The sequence below is a fragment of the Diadema antillarum genome, unplaced genomic scaffold (genome assembly GCF_040938485.1).
Source record: "Diadema antillarum isolate AM-2024a unplaced genomic scaffold, OU_Dant_1.0 seq00001703_RagTag, whole genome shotgun sequence".
Classification (NCBI taxonomy): Eukaryota; Metazoa; Echinodermata; class Echinoidea; order Diadematoida; family Diadematidae; genus Diadema; species Diadema antillarum.
This window is the reverse complement of record NW_027272393.1, coordinates 157,434-184,128: the sequence shown is the minus strand read 5'-3', so window position 1 is coordinate 184,128 and position 26,695 is coordinate 157,434. Positions and strand designations below refer to the sequence as shown.

General features: G+C 39.0%; 1 protein-coding gene across 1 annotated transcript; it reads left to right on the top strand.

Moving 5' to 3' along the window:
- Window positions 1–187: 187 nt before the first annotated feature.
- LOC139711785 (E3 ubiquitin-protein ligase KCMF1-like) lies at window positions 188–20,959 on the top strand. Its single transcript, XM_071623639.1, has 8 exons — window positions 188–370; window positions 6,088–6,255; window positions 10,657–10,796; window positions 12,378–12,479; window positions 14,246–14,408; window positions 15,595–15,761; window positions 18,277–18,452; window positions 19,172–20,959. The coding sequence occupies exons 1-8, from the start codon at window positions 355–357 to the stop codon at window positions 19,419–19,421; spliced, it is 1,182 nt and encodes a 393-aa protein (XP_071479740.1). The 5' UTR covers window positions 188–354; the 3' UTR covers window positions 19,422–20,959.
- The last annotated feature ends 5,736 nt before the right edge of the window (window positions 20,960–26,695 follow it).

Here is a 26,695-nt window from a genome sequence, read left to right as displayed (position 1 = left end):
AATTATTTTGCTATTTCTTTAGGATTGATATGATTACCTTTAAAACTATATGAAAAAAATTGAATCAATATTTATTTAATATTTTGCTGTCAAAACATTCTCTTACTTTAGAATTTTTTATTTATTTTGACACTCTTTGAAATATCGGTACCTACGAGACTGTGACATCACGCTCATGGGGCTGAGTACTTCTGCACTTGGTGTAATATGCTATTGACAAGTTAATCTAAAACTATCATTTTATTTGCATTGGAAGAACTAAAATTTCAAGTAAATGGTACAGATAACTCACAAACGTCAGTTGAAGTGGTGCATGGATTTTGTGTGCAAGGTGGGGCTGAATTGTCGCCTAGGATGTCCCGACATGAAGGTAAGCATATTGCCGAAACCGGAACATGTCGGCACTAGATACGCTGATTCGCACACATCATCGTACAGGCAGCAACGAGACACGACATGCATGCATCACGGTTTGCACAAATGAGGGATTGACTCCACAGCTCGGTAATGCTGCACACATAAAAGAGTAGGGGTTTCTCTGACATGACGGGGCACGATTTGCAAATTGTAGTAGGCCTAGACACTATCCCGGTTTAGATTGTCCATCTTTCTGTGTGTGCACTATGTTAATTAGTAAAAGGGGAAGGTAGGAGCATCTTGTCCATCCCCATTTTAATGTAGACTCGTAAGTCTAGAATTGCTTCTGAATGTTAGGCAACAAATTGCACCTTGGTGGAAGTTGGTCCTTGACTTGAGAAGTCTTGTGATGTTTATTGTTGATTATTGTCATTGACATTGATGTGCAAATGATATGTTATTGTTTGTTGGTGCCCTCATCTTATATCTGCATGGGTACACTTAACTGCGACAGCCGCCACACGCAGTGTGGCGGCTGCGCCGTGCTCCCATAAAAGATCTTCATGTTGAACAAACGGGTGCCTTTGCGGCGCTATATTTCCTTTATTTTTCAACAGAAACTACTAGGAATACTTACATGGGTCGATGAAACCTAAATGACTATCATCGGCGACTGTTTGATGCATTTCATTGCTTGTGATGCACAAAATGATGTCTTATAAGCAGCTCACCGATGTTCACAGAATTCACAATCACTTGCACAAGCGCACAGAATACTTGGGAACTAACATAAGCGAAACTGCGGGGAAGCCGCCAGGACCGCGCCTGGCGGCGCGGTCTCCGGGGCTAGGGTACACTGAAGTGTAATTCATGAAACGTCTCTCAAAGTCAAAATGCAGAACCAAAACAATCAAGTGAATCTTACATATGTTACGATTGTTGTGGATAGACCGACCAGATGCTGTGCGAAGTGTTTTTACAGCGACTGGGCTGTTTTGTAGATTGGGGAGAATCTCACACCCAGTTGAGCCAAAGAAGGCCATAAAGAATAATCAAGATGATGCTCAAATCCGAACACGGTAAAAAACCTGCACCAAGGTTCAACCTCCCGTGCCAAACTGGCAAAAGTCAAATTTTGGACGGTGTTGCGCATTATGGTCGAATTATGGGCAGCTTGCTTTAGAGCTACTTCCCATCTAAAGTTTAACTTTACATTGTAGAACATGCATGTAGAAGTAGATTTGGTGTGAGGAACCAAGTTTTTACCGTTTAAAATCATGTGATTGAGTATAAACTTTACCAGTCAGACTGATATCTGAAAGACTTTGACTTGAATATATTATAGGAACAAGCCAAGACTACAGTATATGTACATGTAAATGCCTCAGAACCCAAATCATTCCCATGGCCCCTGATGGCCAACTCTAACAATGCATAATTTAAGGATTGATTATCTACATGTACGTAGTGAGTATTTTAACAAAATTCTTATAACAAAATCCTTGGGACTGACAGTTTTCTGTTGGAGTTATGTTAACATATCAAAATTTCATTCAGTAAGACTGACTGTATATCAAACTGAAGAGAATTTTCAGCATACACTGTAGACTGTACCTGTAATTATGATAATTTTGGGACCTGAATTTGTACCTGAATATTAATAGGTGTGTGAAATTCATTACAACTGTGTCTGTTGTAACAGTTCTGAGTGCCCTTTACTCATACATGTACAGTGTAGTTTTGAAGATAGAATCTTTAATCTACCCAACACTGACACAAACTCGCAGATGTGTCAACCACATTTAATATTGGCATGGGAGATTTCTTCTACATTCAACAAATTAGTAATCAGTACCCTTTTGATCACCTACACTGTACACTTTGTACCTTGTATGGTTCTAAGTTTTGAACATTACAAGAACTGTACAAGTCCTCTTGTACATATACACTGTACTAAGGTTTACACTTATAACTGTACATACCTCTATATTCAGATCCAGAATGAGCTTCCCTCTCAAGTTCGCTTGGTCATTTCCTGGTACACTTGGACATGTAATCATCAATCATAGTTGCTGGGCTCACTATTCTAGTCCCCTTCCATCTCCATCTAATTTGAAACTGATAGCAGTTACTAACTTATTCACTATTTTGAAGACCATCTGTGTCATGCACTTAAATTGAACATAGGAGGTACAGGTGTATGTACAAGTGGTGTATGTACAGTGTACCTCTCTTTTTAGTCCTTGGCATTAACAAAATTTCACTTTGATCAGTGACCTCTGATTCTGAAAGACAGGGCATCATTTCATATATCAAACCTAAAGATCAGATAATTTCCCTCCCCCTTTCTTCTATTTGATAGCTTTTAGAGTTGCCCTAAGTGTATGAAGTAAATTTAGCAGCCAAAGTTGTACAATTGTATGCTGAAGTTTCTTGCAAACTTGTGAGCTTTACAGTGTATGTGCACATTGTGCATGGCAGGACTAGTGTGAATGGATATATGAAGTTTACCTTCTTTTTTTTTCAAATGCTCGTTTCTCTGGATTTTGTTGATTAAATTTTTATTTTAAAAACTTTTTGTCAACATAGCCAAGATACAATCATTAATGTGTGCAAATTTTCAATATGTTCCTGATCAAGCTTGGTGTCCATCAAACTGAAGTTGATGCCTACTGCATGCCTCCTAGACCAAGGGGATCTTATGAATACAATGTAGCATAATCAGTGAACACCTTGTAGATCAACATCTTAGTGTAGTTGTATGATGTGTAAACCATATATATATCACAATGTAATTAATGTCCGGTGTCAAGCTTCAAGGTAGCACCAATCAGTAGTAATTATAAACAGATTAGTACTCAGTATATCAAATGTATGTTCATTATGTGTGTATACTGATGTGTGTAAAGATATAATGAAATCTACATTTTGCATCCCCACCCCCTACTTTCTGTCAGATACCTGAAGTACAGTAGCCAAAGAGGAATTGTGGTAACAGGGAAATATGGCTGTTTGGCATTACAGATAAAGTGCAAAACCTGGGTATTCCTTTGACATCTTACAGTTCTTAAAATGCAGCTTTTCTTTGCCTTACACATTGTATTTTATTGTACAAATGTGTAAGTCATAGGGTCTTTTTATCAGGTGACAGTGACATACTGGTATAGTGTACACTATGTAGGCAACTGCCATTTGTCCTTTTGATACATGTAACATCTTATTTCAATTTGCTGTAATTTTGTCTGTTTGTTTGTTTAGTAATAATAAATTCATTTCCACAGTGTACATGTATTATCAACAACTGATGTTTTATCACAGTGAAGTAAAGTTGGCTGGTGTACATATGCATGAATATATTTCCCTCACATACAATGTGCATGTTAACCCTACATGAATGTAACTTGTACATGTACATGTACAAGTTTATGTGAGTGTGTTTTATGTTGATGTTGAAGATTTGACAAAGCAGATACTCAAAGCAAACATCGTAACGGGGTTCTGCATATTGTACATATAGTCCATGGTTTGTATTCAGATGAATGGGAACTGGGACACTTTATGAACCACCATTTTTGTATACCCTGCATATGTATGAGTAACTTTCAAAGATTGTAAAATTATATTTTTCCTGATGTTTGGTTTTGTTGTTGTTTTTGTTTTTTGTGTGTGACTCAGACAGGCATTCACAAGAATACGTACCACTGTATTTTACCGTAGTATTATGTCCGAGTAGTAGTAAACATATTAAAGGACAAGTTCACCTTCATAAACATAAGGATTGAGAAAATGTAGCAATATTAGTAGAACACATCATTGAAAGTTTGAGGAAAATCGGTCAATCCGTTCAAAAGTTATGAATTTTTGAAGTTTTTGTGCAGTAACCGCTGGATGAGAAGACTACTGCAGTGCACGATGTCACATGCGTACAACAATATAAGGAAAATAAAAAGAGAATTTCACAAAATTTCATCTTTTGAAAAAAGTACACATTCCCTTGACTCGTTACCGACATATGTCATGGGTAATATTATTCCCCCTACCTTTAGAAAGAGGCAAGTCAAATGCTCTTTTATTATGCGAAAAAAATGAAAATATGTTGAATTTTCTTTACATTTTCTTTATACTGTTGTACTCATATGACATCACAAGCTGGAGTAGTCTCCTCGTCCAGCAGTTCCAACACAAAAATTTTAACAATTCATAACTTTTGCATCGATTGTCCAATTTTCCTCAAACTTTCACTGATGTGTTCTATTAATATTGCTGCATTTTCTCAATCCTTATGTTTATGAAGGTGAACTTGTCCTTTAACAGTGTAGTGAAAACTGCCCACATTTTCGTTAAGTGGACAAATCACTCTACAAACTTTATTGTCATCCATAGATTGAACAACATGGAATGCCCAGTGATATAGCTTGAAGTGCATTCTGTAGCATTTATATAATCAAATTTTGTGATGAATTGTGCTCATGCAGCAGTCTAGATAGCATTAACAGAAAATAGGAAAGGTATCCAGCAGTCTCATTGATGTGAGCTTTATCCCTGCTTACTGTGAAATAATAACATTCTGCAAAGAATGATAATACCCTAATATTAAGAATAATGAACTCCTCAAAATAATTTCTTCAATTAAAGTTTGATATGTCGTATTTCTCTTATACCTGCATTATCTTCATTAAATATGACATCATAAGAAAGCCTGATTAATTATCTTTAAAATGACACCTCACTTGCTATGAATGGGTGTTCTCGGAAAGTGCAAAACAGCTGAGTATGGGGACAGATCAAAAGTGAAAAGTTGCAACAATTCTGCTATTGATAATGTACAGTTTTTATGAAAAAAGACCACTGGTAGTGGAATAAGCACTGCTGAAATGAGAGCACTTTCAAAAACTCCCATTTCCTAGACAATAGATGACTGTTTGGTCAACCTTTATGTTTAATTTTAATCTGCAGATACTACTGCAGTTTTGAATTGCATGGATGATCGATGAAGCCTGGGATCTAATGATAATGTCACAGTGCATTCTTTTCAAGCACTTTCCTTCCTTGAAACAACAAAGCAAATGGGAATTATACTGTTTGACATAACATGTTTGCTCTATTTTGCAACATTTCACATTTGACCTTTCCTCACACTCAGTCATACTGTGTATTTCAGGAATGCATAATGTAAACAAGTGAGATGTCGTAAAGAAAATTAATAGGCTTTCTTATGATGTCACATTTGAATAAAGTGATGTAGTTTTAAGAGAAATATGATACATCAAATTGGAATTGCAGGACTTTTTTTGCGGAGTTTGTACATGTATTATATTGAAACAGTGAGTGTGATGCTATTAGATGTTTTCTGCAGAGCACATGAGTGAAAAGATGCGCACTGCCCTAATAAACTAAAGGCAGTGCGCGCTTGCTATTGGCACAAATCATACATGCATGAAGTGATGCATATTAATGAGCACCTAGAGTGTGGGTGTGTCTTCTCAGACTGCAGCCACTGAGATCTATGCAAGCATGTGGCTTCATATCATCCTTTAAAAATGAAGGCAATCAAATGCTGTCTATGAGTTTCTGGTGCACAAAAACAAAACAAACATTTGTAACATTTTGTACAACTTGTACAAGCCTGTGTGACAGTGATTGCTTGTTCAAGGCTCCAGAATGTTTTTCTGATAGTGATGGTTTCATTACTCCTAACATTTGTGTCCCCCCCCCCCCCCCTCAATGTAGGTGTAAGCTGTGACTGCTGTCTGAAAAGTAATTTCCGAGGCAGGAGGTACAAGTGTCTCATCTGCTACGACTATGACCTTTGTGCAACCTGCTACGAAAACGGAGCAACCACAACTCGTCACACAGCAGAGCATCCAATGCAGTGCATACTTACACGATCAGATTTTGGTAAGATGGATTCTAGAGCTACATTATCTCTTAAACTACTCAGATTGTTGAAATGCAGGTTGACTGGAGAATAGATAAAAGCAATTGTTCCAAGCGCCTCTTTCCTTGAGATGGTTATCACTGATTGTACACATGTATGCAATGTCGTTTATATTGTACAATGTAATCAATGGTCACATTAAAAGTAAAAGTTGTCGTAATGATAGCTACTTGAAATGTCATACAGTGTAAACAAGCCCCACTTCTTGTGCTCGTCATAATAATTATGATTATTAAACAAAAATCTGTATTTTGTACCCAGAGCATTTTCAGTTACATTGTATATTGATCGATGAGCTCCACATTGTAAAATCATCTCAGTGATGAGGTCAAAAAGAGTACAAGAACTACTTGAGATTCTTTTTGGAAATTGACACTGAGGGTGATGAGAGAAGTTCCTTTGGCAAGATATTCCAAGCTTATGGTCCACAAACTGACAAACAACACTTACCCAGCCCTAGTTTTTATGCCTCCGCCTCGAAGTGGTGCCGGAGGCATTACATGTATGTTCTTGGGTTGTCCGTCCTTCCGTCCGTCAGTTGGTAATCAATTTTGTGGACAGCGTATGTTTGATGTTTGAAGTTTTTTATTAGCAAGAACATTTTGAACATGTACACCCTATATAAGAATCATAACACAATTGTATCTACATACATATGTGAAAAAATATACTTATCTATTACTCCTTTACAATAACATGATTAAATGAGGATATTTGAGAGTTAAATATATACGTACATGTAGCGTAATTCTACAAAGTTGCTGTTGTGAAAGGTCCTGTTTACCTTTGGGAGCAGTAATTATAGATATCACTTTTGATGCATATGTGTAGGTCAGTTGTATCACAAAACATCCTACTACAGTATATACAAATTCTTTCAATAAAGCCTAAAATATAAGGAAATATCACTATTTTTCTCATTAAAACATCACTAGACGGTTTAGTCTGGAAACACTTTTATTATAACTATTGTTCACATTTTGTATAATCAGCAATACGTAACATCGATTACAGTGGTTCAAATTTTTACATTGGTTGTTTCTATCCTTAACTCACATTTTATAACTATTTTGAGGCACTAATGCTTGGTTTTTGTTTCATCTGCAAATGGTAAATCATGCCTTTAAACAAGGAAACCCAAAGTTAGCACAAGTGCTAGTCTAGATTGGTCACCTTGATCTTCATACTAAGAGCTAAATACAAAAGAAAAATTATTACATGGTTAGTTGAAATGACTGTGAATATTTATACATCATTCATTTTCTAACATAGAAAACTGATAATACCTGATGCAGTATGATATCTATTGGAGTAGGAAATCTGCAAGGCATTTACGAAATGTAGATCTTTTGCTTTGTTCATGCATTTCTCGTGGCAATGTGTTCCAAAGTTTTGAAACTATGAAACGGGCTCCGTACGTGTGTGTGTCCGTCTGTCCGTCTCGCCGTCCGTCTGTGCGTCCGTGTGTGATCAAAATGTTCAAAATGCTACTCCTTCGCCATTTCTAACCCGATTTTGATTCTGTTTGCTTTATATGATAGCACTACATGGGAGCTTTGAAACTTCTATTCAGAATTTCAGTTGTGACCTTTGACCTTGACCTTTGACCTATATTGTACATTTTGCTTCAAAATGCTACTCCTTCGCCATTTCTAACCCGATTTTGATTTCGTTTGCTTTATATGATGGCACTAGGTGAGGGCTTCAAAACTTCTACACAGAATTTTGACCTTTGACTTCTTTGACCTTTGACCTTGATTTTTGACCTATATTGTACATTGCCTACAAAATGCTACTCCTTCGCCATTTCTAACCCGATTTTGATTCCGTTTGCTTTATGTGATGGCACTAGGTGAGGGCTTCAAAACTTCTACACAGAATTGTGACCTTTGACTTCTTTGACCTTTGACCTTGATTTTTGACCTATATTGTACATTTTGCTACAAAATGCTACTCCTTCGCCATTTGTAACCCGATTTCAATTCCGTTTGCTTTAAGTGATGGCACTAGGTGAGGGCTTCAAAACTTCTACACAGAATTTTGACCTTGGACTTCTTTGACCTCTGACCTTGATTTTCTGTATTGTACATTTTGCTACCAAATGCTACTCCTTCGCCATTTCTAACCCGATTTCGATTCCGTTTGCTTTATGTGATTGCACTAGGTGAGGGCTTCAAAACTTGTACACAGAATTTTGACCTTTGACCTTGATTTTTGACCTATATTGTACAATGTACATTGGCTACAAAATGCTACTCCTTCGCCATTTGTAACCCGATTTCGATTCCGTTTGCTTTATGTGATGGCACTAGGTGAGGGCTTCAAAACTTCTACATAGAATTTTGACCTTTGACTTCTTTGACCTTTGACCTTGATCTTTTTACCTATATTGTACATTTTGCTACTAAATGCTACTTCCGGCGGGGACATATATTACGCACCGCGTAATTTCTACTTTTCCTTGTTTCTCCATATATTGGAAATGGTTTGAGGTATTTTCATGGAACATAATGCATGTACTGACTGGCAGTGATTATCTAGGGAATTTTGGGGTTAGGGGGTCAAAGGTCAAGGTCCACTCTTCAAAATTCTACTATTTCCCTCATATCTATGCAATGCCTGCAGGATTTTTTTTGTTTGTTTGTTTGTTTGTTTGTTTTTTTGGTGTATACATGTACATGTATTACACAATAGAGATTCTCTTTGAAGTTTTTTTTTTGCCAAAAAAGTCAAAGGTCAAAAGGTCAAAGATCTAGTGAAGGCGCTGAACTTTACTTCTTCCTCCATATCTCGGAAGTGGCTCAAGTTCTCTCTGAAACTTAGTACATATTTATGCATATGCTGCCTGACAGTTATTCTCTTATGAATTCTAGGGTCATAGCGTCAAAGGTCAAGGATCAAAGGCCAGGTGAAAATGGTAACATACTATTCAGTTGATACAGAAATTGCACTTTTTGTCCAAACCTTGAAGATTACTCAATGCACAAACTTATAAAAGTGTCAAAGTCAAGTAAAAGTCCTCAAATCCCCAAATACATGTGTACATGCTCTCCCATTCGTCCAATTAAACCTACAAATTTGTAGGTCAAGGAAGGTGAACATATAACACATTTGTGACGAAAATGTCATATTAATATTTTGCCAATTATGTGAAACTTTCATCACACATTGTCCACATGTACTATAGACCTATTAGGAGAATCATGCATTATGGCAGAGGCATACCAGCTGCCATACGATGTATATGTGTACACTGTATTGACATTTCTAGTTACACATGATATGGAGCACCAAAGTATCCATTGGCAGAGTGCAATTTATGGTTGGTGGAGTTCTATTCCCTACCTTAGTAGAGGCATGCATCTAGACCAAATATGAATTAACAATATTAATCAGTATCATATGAATGTCAGCTGTATTGTTAACTGAAGAATACCTGATATGTCAATGTGTGCTGTAGTTGGTTCATCTTTGAGGGTGGCAAGATGGCTCAGTCAATAGTGTGTTTGCACTGCTATTGAGATACTTGGATTCCAGTCCAACTTTAACAATATTTTGTGTTACCTTGCTGTGCCTTCTAGCAAGAGGCAAAGATTGTTCTCTCCCTTGGATATGACATAAAATGGAGGTCCTCTGTGTGACTGAGTCTCAGTGCACATGAACAAAAATCCATTGAAAGTACCTTTTCAAAGAGCAAGCTGCAAACCCAATGTGGTGGCCTTGTCTCATAACCCACAGCTAGAGAAAGGGCAAATGATGTTGACCGTAGCTGGTTCATACAGATGGCCGGTAGAAGTCGGGAAAGACTATCAACGTGGCACCACTATGATAGAAGGTCAATATCTTAAGAATGATGAAGTGACTTTATGTAAGTCAGGGTGCCCTGACCCCATGTGCCAGCTTGCGTGGTGCATCCAAAACACTGTCTGTTTATATAACCACGTAAAATGACAATGTAGACTGAACACAAGTGTAGTGTGTAGCCTGTAGAATCAGACATTTGCCTGATTAACCATTTGGAGCAGTCATGAAATGTTATCAGAACGTCGTTCATGTCCAGAAATCTTGGACAGTGCGTGATCATGTCCAGTACATTAGTGCTTGGTACTTTTTTTATTGTACATAGTGAAGCTATAATTTTGGTTAAATTTCTTTTTTTTTTGCACTGAATACACAATATGCATTAAATGTTCCTTCAGTATACACATGGACAACTAGCATTTCCAATCATACAATGTATGTTAATTTCTCTGTTTTTGTGTTTGTGTGTGTGGACACAATATTATAACATGCTTTGCTTTGTTTTCATTGTGTGTACAAACTGTATGTAATGTATTATCTTCCTGGAATCCCATTAACAGATTTATATTATGGTGGAGAAGCGGTGAGTTTGGACCAAGCCCAATCGTTCACGTGCACCTACTGCGGAAAGATGGGCTTCACAGAGGCAACCCTCCAGGAGCATGTCACTTCAGAGCACTCAGACTCAAACGCTGAAGTGGTGAGTTTCTTGAGGCAGAAGATGAGAGTCAATGCCGACGTTGATGTTGGTTAGTGCAGTAATGCTGTCTGTGAGATTGATAGTAATGATGGTGATGGTGATGAAGATGATGTTGATGAGAATGATGAGGATGGTGATGATGATGCAGGTGATGGGGATTTTAATGTTTGGATTTATAGTGCCAATGATGGGGGAGTACCAAATGTTGATGACGACGATGACACTAAATTACGATTTTGATGATGACAGTGATGCCGACAACAATGATAATCCTTGTAATGAATTCAAGCAGGAAAGATGAGCGCAGATCATCCCTTTACCAGCTGTAGCTCTTTTGTTGGTTGTTTCTGAATTGCACTGCATTTCAGTCTTTTGTGTCATAAGTACTACATTGTCATACTATGTAAACCAAATGGGGGCTCAACTTTCTTATTTTCATCATGTTCTTGAAAATGCATGGACAAAGTTTAACGAAATTTGGCAGGTATCATTGCCAGTGTGATAGAATTTACATACAATTTGTACATACTGTATGATCACCATGCTCCCCTGGATGTCCAAAAGCCCCACTCCAAGTTTGCTATGTTCTTGAGTAATAGCATGCAAGAATGTGTGAAGATAAGTGCTAGACTTGTGTTTTTTAAAATTATTTGTTTGTTTGTTTTTAATTCTTGCATTGGGTGCATTTATACGTATTAGAATGAACAAAAGAATGCATGAAGAACTTAGTAATTGATAACACGATTTGCTCAGCAATTAATCTACTCGTGTAGAAGATGGAAACTAACTGTGCCATCCTTTTTATGCACAGTTACTGTACATACTGATGGCCAGTACATTGTCTAATTCTTTGTCATTTCATGGTGGAGGAAGAGGAAGCTGGGTTTTTGTATGAGGGGCTCTTGAGTTTACCAAACATGTCATTCTGTTGTTCATAAAACCCCTCAAGCACATGCTTTGTTTTGACACTACAACTGAAAATGAAAATGATTGTACCGTAAATCGTATGTTGCACTATTATGTTTTAAAACTCTATTAAATACAAGTTTGTGCCATTATTTTTTCATTTACATGTAGCATGTAGGCAGCAGTGATTCAATACTTGTATCAAAGAAACCACAGATTCACAACACCAGTGCAGCCATTGCCTATAGAACAAAGATTATGTGGATAGATTGATAACAGATCTTTATAGTATTCAGCCAGGCTGTGCTCAGTTGTGGTTCAGGTTCATGTTTTTCAGGTAAATTAAAGTGGTAATTTTCCTTTGTCAGATCCTCAATCACTTGTATTGTCTGTAATTTACTCAAATCTAACTTCTGCCTCATTGGAGCAGCATTAGAACTGACATGTTTACAAACATCATTTCTTTGCTGAAAATAAGTTAGACTGAACATCGAGATCCCTCAACACTGATGCACCCAGAGAATATATGATGGTACTGTACCAAATTTGGGCACAGACCGACTGCTCTGGAAAAGAACTAAATGCAATTCGCATGTAGTGCAGAGTGTCGTAATGATATCCCCCAATCTTTTTGTTGACATGAAGTGCCTGACACACGTTTTGTTCTTTCAATAGGTATGTCCAGTATGCGCAGCGTCACCCGGCGGTGATCCCAATCACGTGACAGATGACTTCGCGGCTCACCTTACGTTAGAACACAGATCGTCGCGAGAAATAATATCCTTTTTCAGCATTTACAGAGCCAGGAAGTAATGTCATTAGAGGACCTTTGGCCGAGTGAACATTTCCTTCTTTGATTTCAGGATCATGATATTTGCAAATTGTTTCAGCTGCTAGTCTTCTAGTTCCAACATGCACAGTATGGAGTATTGTAAAAGTGGAAATTTTTGCGCATTTTGCGCTACCAGAAACTAGCACGAAAATAAAAGCATGCGAATATTTATGCATGCCACATGTTCCAGTACTTACTGTCTTGATTCCGCGAAATTAAAAACATGCGAAACTCTTCTTACGGGACCAAGCGCTAAAAATTAGTCGCACGACAATATCCACTTTTACAGTAAATGAATGCACCTCATACATATGTGTGTGCCCAAAGATTTTGTGAATTTTTAGCTCACCTGAGCCGAAGGCTCGAGTGAGCTATTGCGATCGCTCTTCGTCCGGCGTCTGTCGTCCGTCGTGCGTAAACTTTTTACATTTTCATCTTCTTCTTGAGAACCTCATGACCGATTTTCACCAAACTCGGCAGGTAGCATCCCTAGGGGGATAGGATCTCAATTATTCAAATGGGCACCATGGCCCAAATGGGGGCCCCAGGGGGGCCCAAACACCCTAAAATTAAGGAATCTTTAAAAATGTTCTTCTCTAGAACCAGAAGTGATAGGGCTTAATAGTTGATACTATGAGTAAGTACATTGATGACTGTAGTTTCAAGTTTGTTCATGGGGGAATCAGGGGTGCCCCCCTTGGGACCCAGGGGAGGGGGGGTGGGGAGGGGTCTTAATGGGGCCTAAATTGTACATTTTCATCTTCACTTTGAGATTGCCATGTCTGATTTTCACCAAACTTGGTAGGTAGCATCCCAAGGGGGATAGGATCTCAATTTGTTCAAATGGGCACTATGGCCCATCTGGGGGCCCCCAGGGGGCCCAAACCCCCTAAAATTAAGGAATCTTTAAAAATCTTCTCTAGAACCGGACGTGATAGGGCTTAGATAATACTATGAGTTAGTACATTGATGACTGTAGTTTCAAATTTGTTCATGGGGTTGGCGGAATCAGGGGTGCCCCCCCCCCCCCCCCCCCCCCCCCCCCCCCCCCCCCCCCCCCCCCCTCTGGGACCCAGGAGAGGGGATGGGAGAAGTCCTACAGTTGTAATGGGGCCTGAATTGTACATGTTCCTCTTCTTCTTGAAAACCTCATGATGAATTTTGACCAAACTTAGCAGGTAGCATCCCTAGTGGGATAGAATCTCAATTCCTTCAAATGGGCACCATGTCCCTCTTGGGGGGCCCCTAGGGCCCCCCTCCCCACATTAAGGAATATTCAGAATCTTCTACTCTAGAACCAGAAATGATAAAGCAAAGTTAATGCCATGAGTTATACATTGATGACTCTAGTTCCAAGTTTGTTCATTGCAGATCAAGGGCTGCCTGCCCCCCCCCCCCAACTTGGAGTTGGGGGGGGGGGGGATCCATATGCAGACCTAAATTTCCATTGTTCTCAGGTAAGAGTGTGCAAGAATGCATGGAAGATGAAATTGCAATACTCAGGTGAGCGTGTGACCCCCGGGTCTCTTGTTCATAATTAAAACCACATAGTAATCCTTGATAGAACATTCCTGTCATATTTCCTTTGCCCTGTGTATACTGTTCATATTATATTGTTTAGATGTGGTGATTTTCTTGTTGTTTTTGTTGTAATTGTGTTTTGTATTATCATGCATAGCTTTGTAATTTCCTTAATTTGCTGATTTTCCACGACGAAGCTGGTAATGTTAGGCATCTAAGGCGAATGTTCCACCCAGGGCGGGGCATCGGTCCCCGCCCGAGGAGAACCAACATGCATTTTAGTGGCGGTGGACTCTCCGCTGGTCAAAGTTCAGGCTCACCAGGCAACAGGGAGGCCATGGACCCCATAGCCGGTATGTGCTGCTTCATGTTTCCTAACCTCTTGCAATCTTTCACACCTTGTAACTTTGCTGTTCGATTGCATTATGCACATGAGAAATTATGAGCAACAATCTCTCCAAAATTTCCAATTTTTGTTTGCGCATTGTCCTCCACTTTAAGACATTACTTGGTTTCCATCAGTAGCAATCAGTGTAATTATATTTAACTTTGAGTTGGCTCAGTCGGTAGCGCGTCTGCCTCACGATCACGCGGCCCGGGTTCGAACCCGAGTCTGGACTGAGCAATGTTGTGTGTAAGCATACCGTCCCCTCTAGCAAGAGGCAAAACACCCTGTCCCTCGGATAGGACATAAAATGGAGGTCCCGTGTATGAGAGAGTAACAACTCATGCACGTAAAAAGATCCCGCTTCATTCATTCATCGTAAAGAGCAGGGTGTTTAACCCGGTGAAGTGGTCCCACCTCAAATCCAACTGGACCCCATGGAAGACCAGCTTAACGTAGCTGAATATGGGCTATCCAGCCATCTTCTCAGATGGAAAATGAACAAACAAACACACTTTTTTTTTCATCAATTCAATTGAATTTCCATTCAAATTTCATTTTCTTTTTTTTTCAACAGAATATACACAGAAATGATTGAAATTAGACATGCATTTGAATAATACACAGAAAGCACAAATCAGCCTAAAAGAGACCTCCAGATGATTTTTAGCCTTTTGCATTTGAAAATTTATGAATTGGTTATCCTGGGTGCAGAGTTTCAGTATTTATAGCAAATGGGATGGGGAATTAGAATGTTTTCAAGATTTGTAACAAATCACAATGAACAAAGATGAAGACATGGCAACTTCATGTAAGAATGCACGTGGATACTCAAGGAAGCAGAACAAGAAGAGGAAGCATGCATAAGTTCTGCACAGGTAAACTTGCTAAGCAAGTGGTATTGTAGTTTAATTATAGTGCTACATTACTGTAATGTATGAGTCTCCCATGTCATCATCCTTCTTCAGTGTATTGTAATTTGGGTTTTTCAGAGTATTGGTTGCTCTGCTCAAGGACCACAATGAATTGCACCAGTCTGTACATGGGGCTATTGATTTATGTAATACCATACTATATGTGAATGTCTGGAATACCCATTTAGATGCACTGCTTACCTGTTCTCGTGTGTTTTACCTTTCTCCCTTCGATCCCAGAACTCTTGTCCCAGCTGTCGGGGGCCCGGCGGTCAGCCGGCGGTCTCGGCAGCCACTCCTCCACGGCCTCCCAGCTGCACCAGCTGCAGATGATGCAGCTGCAGCTGGAACGCCAACAGCAGCAGCAGCAGCAGCAGCAGTCGCAGAATGCCCAGGTGAGGAGCATGGTGAGTGAAACATCGGCAGAGGGCCGGGCAGGCGATGCTGGCAGGAGTGGTCGCCTTGCGTTCCATATCATACATATGTGTACATGTGATCCACATTCTTGCACCTTTGTTTTTATGAAATCCTTTTCGTGAATTTTCCAAGTTGCTACCATTAAATACATCTAACAGGATGCATTGTGTTCCATGTATACACACATGAATTTATACCCATAATTTTAACCCTGTCTTGACTGGGGAGGGGGTTCAAATGGACTCCCCCCCCCTCGACATTTCGCGCGATGATTCCGCAACGCGCAAAGATTTTGCGGCGCCATTTCATGACTTTTTTCTTTGAAGTCTCCTGCATATTTTGAGACTAAATTTGTGACGTCCAGGTACACTGTTCTGAAGTTATGTAATGTTTTGCATATATGCATGTCAGCCCAAAAACAGCAAAATGTGTTTTTATGTTAAATTGATATGAAATAGATTATTTCAACTTTTAATCATTGATATTAATTGATTCAATTGCAGATAAGCTTGAAAACGTGTATGCAATAAATTTTGGCAAAAAACAATGGAAAACAAAAGGGTAAAAAACAAGAAAATACATAAGAAATTAGAACAATAAGAAACAAAAAAATTTATTTGAATTGGGCCATTTCTTTGCAAGAAAATTATTGGAGGATATGTGTTGAGGAATATGTCTTGAGGAATTCTGACACAAAAAATAAACAATCCTTCAGCATTTTTAATGGAGTTACAGGCAAAAATATGATTTCATGCATAAATTTGCATAATGAATAAATTGAAAATAGAAAATCCATATTTTCCTCTTGTATAACCATATAATCTTGTAGTTGACATCCGGTTGTATGTTTGGGCAAAATATTGCAGCGATCGCGCGATAAGGGGCGGAGATCTTGGGGGAGGGGGGTCAATTTGACCCCCCCCCCCCCCCCCTCAGTAAAAACTTGGTCTCAAATAGCCCAGTTAGAATAGGGTTAAAGGCTATTTTCACAAAGGTTTTAGATGTTGTTTGGTGTAAAGTATTTGTGAAGTCAACAAAATACAACATATTGCCACACACGTGAGAGTTTGCAAATTATACTGCATATCCATCATGGAATCAATTACCTTACAAATCTGATTGATATCCTCAACTGAGTGAAAATGTTGGCTTGAGGTACAGTACTTGATAAACCTGGTGATGAGGATTTGAAACCCTGACAAAGATACATGATGTTTTGAAGATTTGATGCAACCATCAAAATTTGTTGGACGTTAATAATGCATTACTGGTCTCTTCCTTTCATCCTTTCATCTTGTACATTGTATGTATTGTACATGAGGCATGTATAACTGTAATCATCAAATTGATTTAAAAACAAGACCTACATTGGTTTGTGCATGAACATTTCATAGAGCCATTTGGTCCATGATGTAGGTAACCTAAGGTCTTTATCAATAAAAAAAGGAAATAACTTGATCTTGAATCATTACAACTGTGAAATGATTTTATGAGAGCGATGCAGGCAAGATATTTTTCCCTGGATCTCTGGACTTCTGCAGATTTTGAAATAAAAACAAAAACAAAAACAAACAAAAACACGTGGGGGGGGGGGGGATTTGTTTTGTTTTGCAGCCATCATATCCCACAGTACTGTATTAACTGATGGATAATGCTTGTGCGATAAGAGATTGGCAGTGTGTGCATGCATGTGAAAGGTAATGAGGGTGTTTCCAGTGAGCAGCTATGCTGTGTATATACATGATGTGCAAATTATAGTGCACACACTGCACAGTACAGTGGCACAATGCGTGTACATGCTTGCATACATGTTTGATCGATCTGTAATGCGTGATATGTACATGTACTGACTGCAAGACTACTTTTGATAATATTGCCATGTGCCTGCATTTGTATTTGATCTTCCAACTTTGAGTCAGTTGACTTCATCAGGACCTGCACCTGTTACTAGTAGTACGTTGTTCCCCTTGTAGAACTCATTTTAAGCAATACAATAAAGAAAGCTGAAGGGGCAGGGAGAGCAGAAAGTGCCCTCTTTGGGGGAGGGGACAGACCACCTCCTACATGCTCACCAGTTCACTCTCTCTCTCTCTCTCTCTCTTTTTTTTTGTTTTTTTAAGTTCTCTCTCTCATTCCTACGGTTATGAGTTCTTCTCGTAGAATTTATTATTCTTCGACCGAAAAGAAAAAGGGATGACATTATCACCTCAATATTTTTGTTAATTTCTGTTTCTATTTGCTGTAACTGTGCTCTAGTGATCAAGCTTTAGACCAACATTTGTGCCCCAGGTCACAGCTCAATATTATCATGGGCTTGTGCCATGAAAGCCGTGAATGGCTGTGTGTGCATGTGTGTGTGTATAGATGAGTGACTAAGTGTATGCTTGTGTCTATATGTGTTGGCATGTATTTGGGGGCAATTGAGAAATTGTTTTGACCTTGCTTATTTGTTTGCTTGCTTTGCATACTCAACGCACTGTCTGTATCTCTTATTTGTGTATACAGGGAAGCAGAAGGCAAGTGGAAAGTCTGACAGTACCGCCCCCAAGGAGACCCACGGGAACATCTGCGTCTGCGAACAGTAACCCAGGGCATGGGGCCCCAAACTACAGCAGTGTTGTGGAGTCCACGTTACTATCCACCAGCACCAACCAACCCGAGTCCCAGTACCTATTATCAAGGTAACAGCGGCAATGGCTTCTTGTAGGAAGGAGACTACCAGAAGAAATTCAACACCAGCGATGTTTTCACTTGCCATGAAATTGTGATAATGCATTGACACGCAAATTTTCAAAGGGCAGAAGCTACCAGGCCAGTTATAAATACAGATATATATATTCTACTTCTGTGAAAGAACTCCCAGTGTACTTCATATACTACAAATTCAGAGTATGTAATGAAAAAAAAATGTACACCTTTTATTTTGATGTGGAAGTGCTCATTGATGTTGAAATCCACCAGTAGATCAACTATGGTGACAGTGTTTAGGAGTTAGTCAGCTGAGCATGTTGAGAACTTAGGAACTGAATGAGGTCATTGTAGGTGAGTTTTGTTCTCAAACAGCGAATCCTTTTGTAGTCGGTAAGACTTGTTAGTGAATGTTTATTGATCATGCTGAAAGTTTAAATGATCAAACATACAGGACGTGCTTGTCTCTTGAGGAATTATTAGAGATGTCATTCCACAAATGCAGTGGAATTTAGGCCATCAATTATGCCATATATTTTGGTTTAATTCCAGATGGTTGATTGTATTTCATCAACTTTACACCAGAGAAGTTTGTTTCTTGTTTTTGTTTGTGTGTGCTGTCTTGATGTTGTTTAGTATTCTGCTTGTGAGATTCATACAGCAAACTAAATCCTTGCTTTCTCTTTGTGACTCTTGATGGTTTTGCTTCCAGGATAAATGAGCCTTCCCTGTCTGAAACAGACCTCCAAGTCACCGAGATAGAGAATGCCGACCGCAGCTTCTTCATCCAGGACCTGATCCTCTCCACGCTCAACGAATCTGACAAGGAATCCGACACTTCCTTAGAAAACGTCGAGGGCAGCCTGGCCAGTAGCAGTCCAGCGGACGGCGCCACGATAGCATCGCAGACCCTTCTAAAGTTAGGATCTTTAAATTTGAAAGAGAAGGAGGGGCCAGCATAGCACATAGTGAAAGGTCTTGTGTGTTTTGTGAATAAATAGTAGGCAAACAAGGAGATGAGAAACCAATTACCAGTGCATTCTTGTATATGATATTGATATTAATGACTTACAAACAGCATATCTGATCGTAGAAATACTACATAGTCTTAACAGGGGAAAACAGACAGGCGAATTCTGCGATGCGTGGCACTTTGACAGGTTGCAATGATATAGTTCTGTTTTATTTTGTATCTTTTTTTATGCAGAATCCAAATGATTTCCTCTGTAGACTCTTTCCTCTTGTGATTTTGTGCATGGCCACATCAAGGTGAGATTTGCAACAAAGCTGTAAAAAAAAAATTAAATAAATAAATGAAGCTATCAATATCTGCAGAATGTTTTGACTTGCGGCTAGAACAAGGGGAAAACAGAGCTCAGACAACAGTAAGATATGTAGAGAGAGAGAGAGAGAAGCCACAGGAAATGTTGTTCATCTCAAGTCTGCTACATGACTTTGTAATCTAATTTTTGAGACATGGGCATATGTGAGACTAGCTCAAAAGTAGTCAAGGAGCATTCATGTAGGTCTGAATAGTAACAGTTTACTCTGTTTCTGCAGATGCATATTTCAACCCTTTACATTTATCTTTTAGCCATCCTTGGCAGACCTGCTGCAAGGGAAATGTTTTTGCTGATCCGGGCCCACAAACAGCCTAATTGCAATCTCTGTAAATCTTAGTATAGGCCAGAATATACCCATGATATTTGACCACAATGGAAATTTGTGGGGTGGGGGGCAAAGAGATTAGTACTTTCTCAAAGAAAATCTGTTGGGTTCATGTTGCACTCCATAACACATTCTATTTATGGATATGAGACAATCAAGTTTATGCCCCCTGCTGGGATAAATGAGGTATCTCCATCATTACGAGAAGAACGCCATTCCTGCTCTCTCAGCCGACTCTTTCACACAGACTGACTCAAAACCGATGATGAATATCAATCCCATCATCTCTGTCTTATTTTTACTTGTCATTTTGAGCAAATAGTACTGGCACAGCCGTCAAAGCTCATGAACGAGCCGACGTCTTTGCTGTCACAAAGCAGTGAAGACTGTATCACTGACGCAGTTTTTATCTGTTTTTTAGTAAGGGGTAGGGGCAGGGCAAGAGGCAATTGTGTTAGTTCATTGTCAATAAAGAGTGCTCTCTCTCTTTCTCCGGATGAAAATAGTGATATTTGTTTACCAAAAAAAAAAATAATAATAATCAAATAGAGATATAAAAAAGAGAATACAGGTTGAGCTAGTTATGATATAAACTAATTCCACAATGTGTAGCTTACATTTTACAGTTTTGTATCGTAGCACACACACACACAATGACCCATGAAAGAAAATGGGAATATTTTTTGCAAACGATGGCTGTAATAAGAAAACAATGCATTTCAAAACTGGTAGAGAATGTCCTAATGTTAGTAACCTCAATTTTCCATACCTGATTTCCACGTCCTGTAGCCTGAAATACTGAGGTTTCATCCATTTTTTGCAAGTGCAACATTAACAGCAACAAATTTGACTTCTTTTTTTTTTTCTTTAACCAACGTATCGGACTGGATTTCCCTTTGCTTGCAATAGTCCTTAGTTAGCATATACTTGTGCTGCACTGTGCATACAGTGTTTCACAACTATGAAGTCTCCCTGACAAAGGATACCATTTCTAATGTTATACATGTTTACCTGTGTATTGTATATTGACATTACGGAAATGCCTTGAAGTTGTTTGAATGGAGATGTGATGTTTACGAGGAAAAAAGAAGATGAGAAAATTATGGAAATTTACAAGAGTTGTCTAATGTGCAGATGAGTATGCTAAATTGATTGAAGGTGTGTTTTATGCACCATAACATTCAGTAAAGTACTTTTTAAATTAGATCGAGGCTCAGTTAGCTCAAAGACTTGAGGGTTATTTTGTTTTTTTAATGCCTGTTCAGATTGGAATGTCAGCAAAATCTAATTGACCAGGGTAGGTTACGAGTATACCGCAAATCAAGCAGTGTCGACGACGAGAATACTTCTTCTTTTTCTCCTCTCATGTCGTGTGACAGAGACTAAATTGATGACATTCCTTACGGCATTTGAAAACTGCCCAGGCCTTTGAGCTGACTGCTGCTGTAAAAGAAATATGATGGCAATTGATGTCATCATGTGTATTTAAACAAATACTATGTGCATAATTGATTCAATAGGGAAAAACAATCTTGCTAACACTGTGAACAAGCACAGACTAAGAAGTGTGATGTTTGATTTATGTATATATTCCAATGCAAACTTCAGTGTGTACAAGGCTTTGTGAAATATAGTGGCGTCGTGTTCTCATCCCATCTAAAGTTTTCGTCCTTCACGTCAGTATAGAGCGTACTCAGTGAGTTTTCCGTTAACAACCCCCTCCCTCTCCCCCCCCCCCCCCAACCAATACACCCTCTCAAGAAAATACAGTGACTGCCAGTTACTTGAGTTAATCTTGTGATATTTCAAGCAATCCATTGAACACATCCCCATTATGTGTGGGACTTCCTCTTGCACCATGCCCCCCTGGGCATCCCTTCATTCTCTGTGGCAAAATCTCCTAGATGGGAGAAATGAACAATGGCAGAATCATTTGGAACAACAAGGGTGTCCTCTTGCACTGTTCCCCTCTTCCTTTGAGAATCGTGCCATCCAAGGCAATAGGGAACTTTCATTTTCAGAATGGTAGGGAAAGAGGACAGTAGGTAGAGCATACACATCGATTTGTGCATGCACAAAATTGAATAGCTTTCATGTTAATTTTTAGAATGGTTCACGGTGGAAATAGCACTCGGTCTATAGCAAGGAAGGAGTGGCAAGCTGTCGTATGTTTAGGTACGGCGCGCGCACCTGTAACAGCTTACATAGTACAATGGATGCAAGCATCCCCATCCCCAGAAATCAAAATGACCAACAATCCAGGACAGAGCAAGAGGGGCACAATGGATTAACTCTCTGTCCCATATGCCATACCTTCCCGAATTGAAAGCTCCCTAATGTTGATGCATTGGGACTCGGTCCCATTCAGGCTGGTTGGCAGGTTGATCTCTCTTTCCCTTTGTAGAAGTGTTGTACGATTTTGTGAATAAGTGATTGCTTTGTTGGTTGTATCATTCTGTCTCTAGAGCCTATGGACATCTCCCGTGGTTGTGAATGCGCTGCAGGAAAACAGTTTGCTATCATCATCATTAACTATGCTCATCAAATCCATTTGTGTGAAAGGATGTACTGCATTGCCCAAATCACTGAGTCTCTTTTTTAACCTAAGAATTTAGATTCAAACAAACATGCATTATTTCCATGATAACATACATTATTATCCTAGCCACTCAATTCGTACTTTGTGAACATTTTATCGGAATATGCTATTTTGTGGAAAAGAGGCATATAGTCACTCTGGGAAATGTTCCTCAATAGGCTGCTCTTCCAGTTGTTTTGTCAGATTTTCTGGCCTTAATGGCCACTCTAGCCACACATTCACTTGTCTAGCAGATACAGGTCCCATTTACATGTACCCACAAAATGTTTTAACGGGCAAATTATGTCTTGACTTATCCTGTATGGATATAGAAGATTTCCAGATGGGGTGCATTACCATTCGCTAGTTTGCTGTGAGAGCAAGGGTCAAGAAATGATTAATATGCCATTGGTAGCCACCTGTGGCAAAAGAAGAAGGTGGCAATACATATAGTGACATTTCATGCATACAAGTAACTTGTGTCTGGTCATTTGCATTAACATCAATTCAATGTTGTGATTTTGATGTAAATACCTTTTGGTTGGTCCTAGGACAAATTTTACTGTTAGTGCTATTACTAAAAAACTTGGCAGTCACATAACAAGTACAATCTCATAAATGTTCAGAATTGAAAAAAGCTGATTTGTCACTTTCTTTCCTTGAACAAATGTATTTTTACCAAGTTTTGTTCAGAGTGAAAAAAAAATATGACTAATTCTCTTTCTGTAAAGTTCACGAGATGGATTGTATTTCTTCTCACATGAGACTTGTGTTGGCAGTGGGTATTGAAAAGAAAATATGACACATTCAAGAGAAAGCTCTTGTAACAGTTATGAACAGCAATCTGACTACTGTAAAAGTGGTTTCTTTCGCGCACAAATACTTTCACGGTTTCCATTGGTGCTGACCTTTTTGCGTGTGTTTAAATTCGCGGTGGGCAAAATCTGTGAATTCACAGTCGGCAAAAACTGTTTTATTTTGCACATGAAAACCAAATATTCTTTTATTTATTAAATAGAAATTAAAATCAAATGCAGGCTTACCTGAAATCCCGTCTCTCGAGTACTTTATAACATGCTTGACCTACATTGTGCAGTATCGCTGTGTGTGTGTTGACCATCAATATACTCAATGCGCGGAATCTTCGTGTGTGCATGTGCGCAATAGCATTGTAACAAGCGGCGAGTTCAAAACATTTCCTTCTGTGGTTAATTTTGCGTGACTTTTCCAAACATTTTCACGTGATGTTAAATTCGCGGTTCAACCTCAAAGCGCAAAAATAAAACCACCGCGAAAGAAACCACTTTTACAGTATCCTGCCCGTGTGTTGTATGACAATTCAGTTTCAGTGCTGCAAAGAATGTCTGAAATTAATGAAAGAACAGACTTTGCCAATCGATATTCACACATAAGACAGTTGTTTTTCATTCGATACACTTCTTAATGTCTTCAATGACCATACAACGTATCTTGTCCACAAATTTTGCCATATTCTTGTTATTTTTTTAAAATAATCATTTTGGAGACTGGTTCATGTATTTGATGCAAGAGGCACTGGAGTTAATGGGATAGTCACAAGTGTGCACTTACATAAAGGGAAAATTGGTACTAATGTCAATGTCTGTCAGAGGTGTACGTATGCCAGAATATGATAAGGAAGACTGTACAGAAAGAATAAAGGAGCAACAATACAAACAATTCCAAATTTATGCATTAAAGAGGAAGTGTAATACCACCTCCGACATGACCCCTATTGTGACATACGTACTTAAAAAGCAGTTCAACCTCTTTATGTGTGGGGAGACACATAGCATTACTGAATTGCAGGATAGCGTATGTTGCTCTCAGTAGTTGCAAGATCTCAGGATTGCTTTAATACTTTGGCCCTTCTTGCTCTTCTGGTGTCTTGCATGTTATCATGTAACCTTTCTTAGTGCAAGATTATCAATTCTCAAAACCAGAAGAGCAATACCAGCTGCACCTCCAGGGGCTACTGAGCCACAGAGATCCAAATTTTGCTGTCGACAAGGCCATAATTTTACTCAGAAAATGTAAAGAAGTAAATGAAGGTGAGGCTGCTCTGCATTTTGTCAGCCTAAGATGTGCCAAGTGATACATTTGAAACGGCACTGTTGCAGAGGCAGCGGTCATGCAGAAAGAACTGCAGTTTACTCCAGCCAAATGTGGGGTCATACAAATATATTGCTAGATGATTATGGTCTGCATATTCACTGCCTGAACTAGCATTCATGGTTTGTTTGGTTCGTGTAGAGTGTGAAATGATCTCATCTGTGAGAGGAAGGCAGGGATTTATCAACCATGTAGTGCATGTGAAAAACAGCACAGAGGGAAGTGTACATGTATGGTACTGTATCTGTACGTCGCCTGTCACCAACCAAGTGGTACAGTATGTATGAGATTTTTTTTAGAAGTGGAGTTATATTCACTAAAATCTTTGTGACCACAAGTAAAGGGGAAGGGTATCGCGCATAGTGTGCGTTTGGCAAATGGCAGTTGTTGTCATCCAACAGAAGAGCACATATGTGTGTGGCCTTTGGAGTGTTTTCCCTCACCCACCCATCACTTCTCACATGAATCTCTATGAAGTGCAGTTCTTGATAGTGTGTGAAAAGCTACCAATCATGATTCCTCGTAGTTACATATGGGTGGATCTCTCTGTCATGACCGCAATGAACACCAATGATGCATTTGGTAAGTGAGCTGGCGGTCCTAGACCATAGTCTGAATTTCAGAGTTTGAATATGGGGGTATACATTGAAAATATGGCTTCTACCAGGGATTGAACGTTTTTGTGTAAGAATCAATCACATATCCCCTTCATGTGCACCTTCACATGGATGATACCCAACAACTTTGAAACATCATGACTTTGTTGCAAGTGTTGAGCTTCAATTTACCCCAGTACAGTACCCCACTACTCCAGTCTTTTTCAAAGTTTGTGTATGTTCTTCTCACCTGATGTTGTCTCAGAATTGAATGGTTCCGTCTAAATGAATATTGCTTGGAAGGAAAGACACAAGTGAAGTCCAATGCCTATGTATTTCCAGATTGATATGTGCAGTCTCACAAGTCTGAAGTCTTGACATGATTCAACTGTAATCTCTTTCACCACGACATTGTTAAGACTAGGTATTCTATGTATGTACTATGTGTACATTTAACTAATCTTGTCAAAGTCAGCTAGCAAGGGATATATTATAAAGTAGTTCATTTTTTATTTTTCTCTTTTCAACCAGTAGTGACATATACAGTTACTCTTGCGAGATACATATTATAGCCATATGTCAGCTGTACTGTATAAAATTGATGAGAAAACTGTCCCATTGTTCATTGCATTAAATAGATATGTTATAAAAGATATGAAATTCAAAACAAATGACACGTTGTGTTTGTGAATCATTTGGTTGTAAGAGAAGTATGTTCTCTGTTGGTCTGTGGTAAGTGCCGTGTGCATAATGCTTGTGTAGCAGTCATTTGCTATATTCTCACTGTAGGTTTATACTATCCACAACAGACCTTACATAAAAAGTAAATTACGTACAGTGTACTATTTTGTGTGTGTGCGTGTGTGTCTGACTTCATTAATTCACTCTTAATAATCTCCCCATGTAGTAATACAGCTTCTATTAACCAAATCAATGACCAAAAAAGGACAACAAAACACCGCAAGTACTTCTGGTAGAGCCTTAAATATCTTCTTATAATTACTGCATATGAACGACGCTGCATATGCAGTGTATCGGATAGAAAGGGTAAAATGCATTTAAATACAACATGTATTTTACTGTTTCTGGAAGACATGACCGTGTCTATGGAAATTTAAACACTGCTGAAAATGAAAGAAATTCTTAATTGTAGCAGACTCTAAGACCCCGTTTACAGTGCTTGGCCCAGCCCCGCTTCAGTGTGAACGCGCAAAAGGCCAAATGCGAGGCCAAAATTGGCCGCGCATTTGGCCTCGCTCTGGAG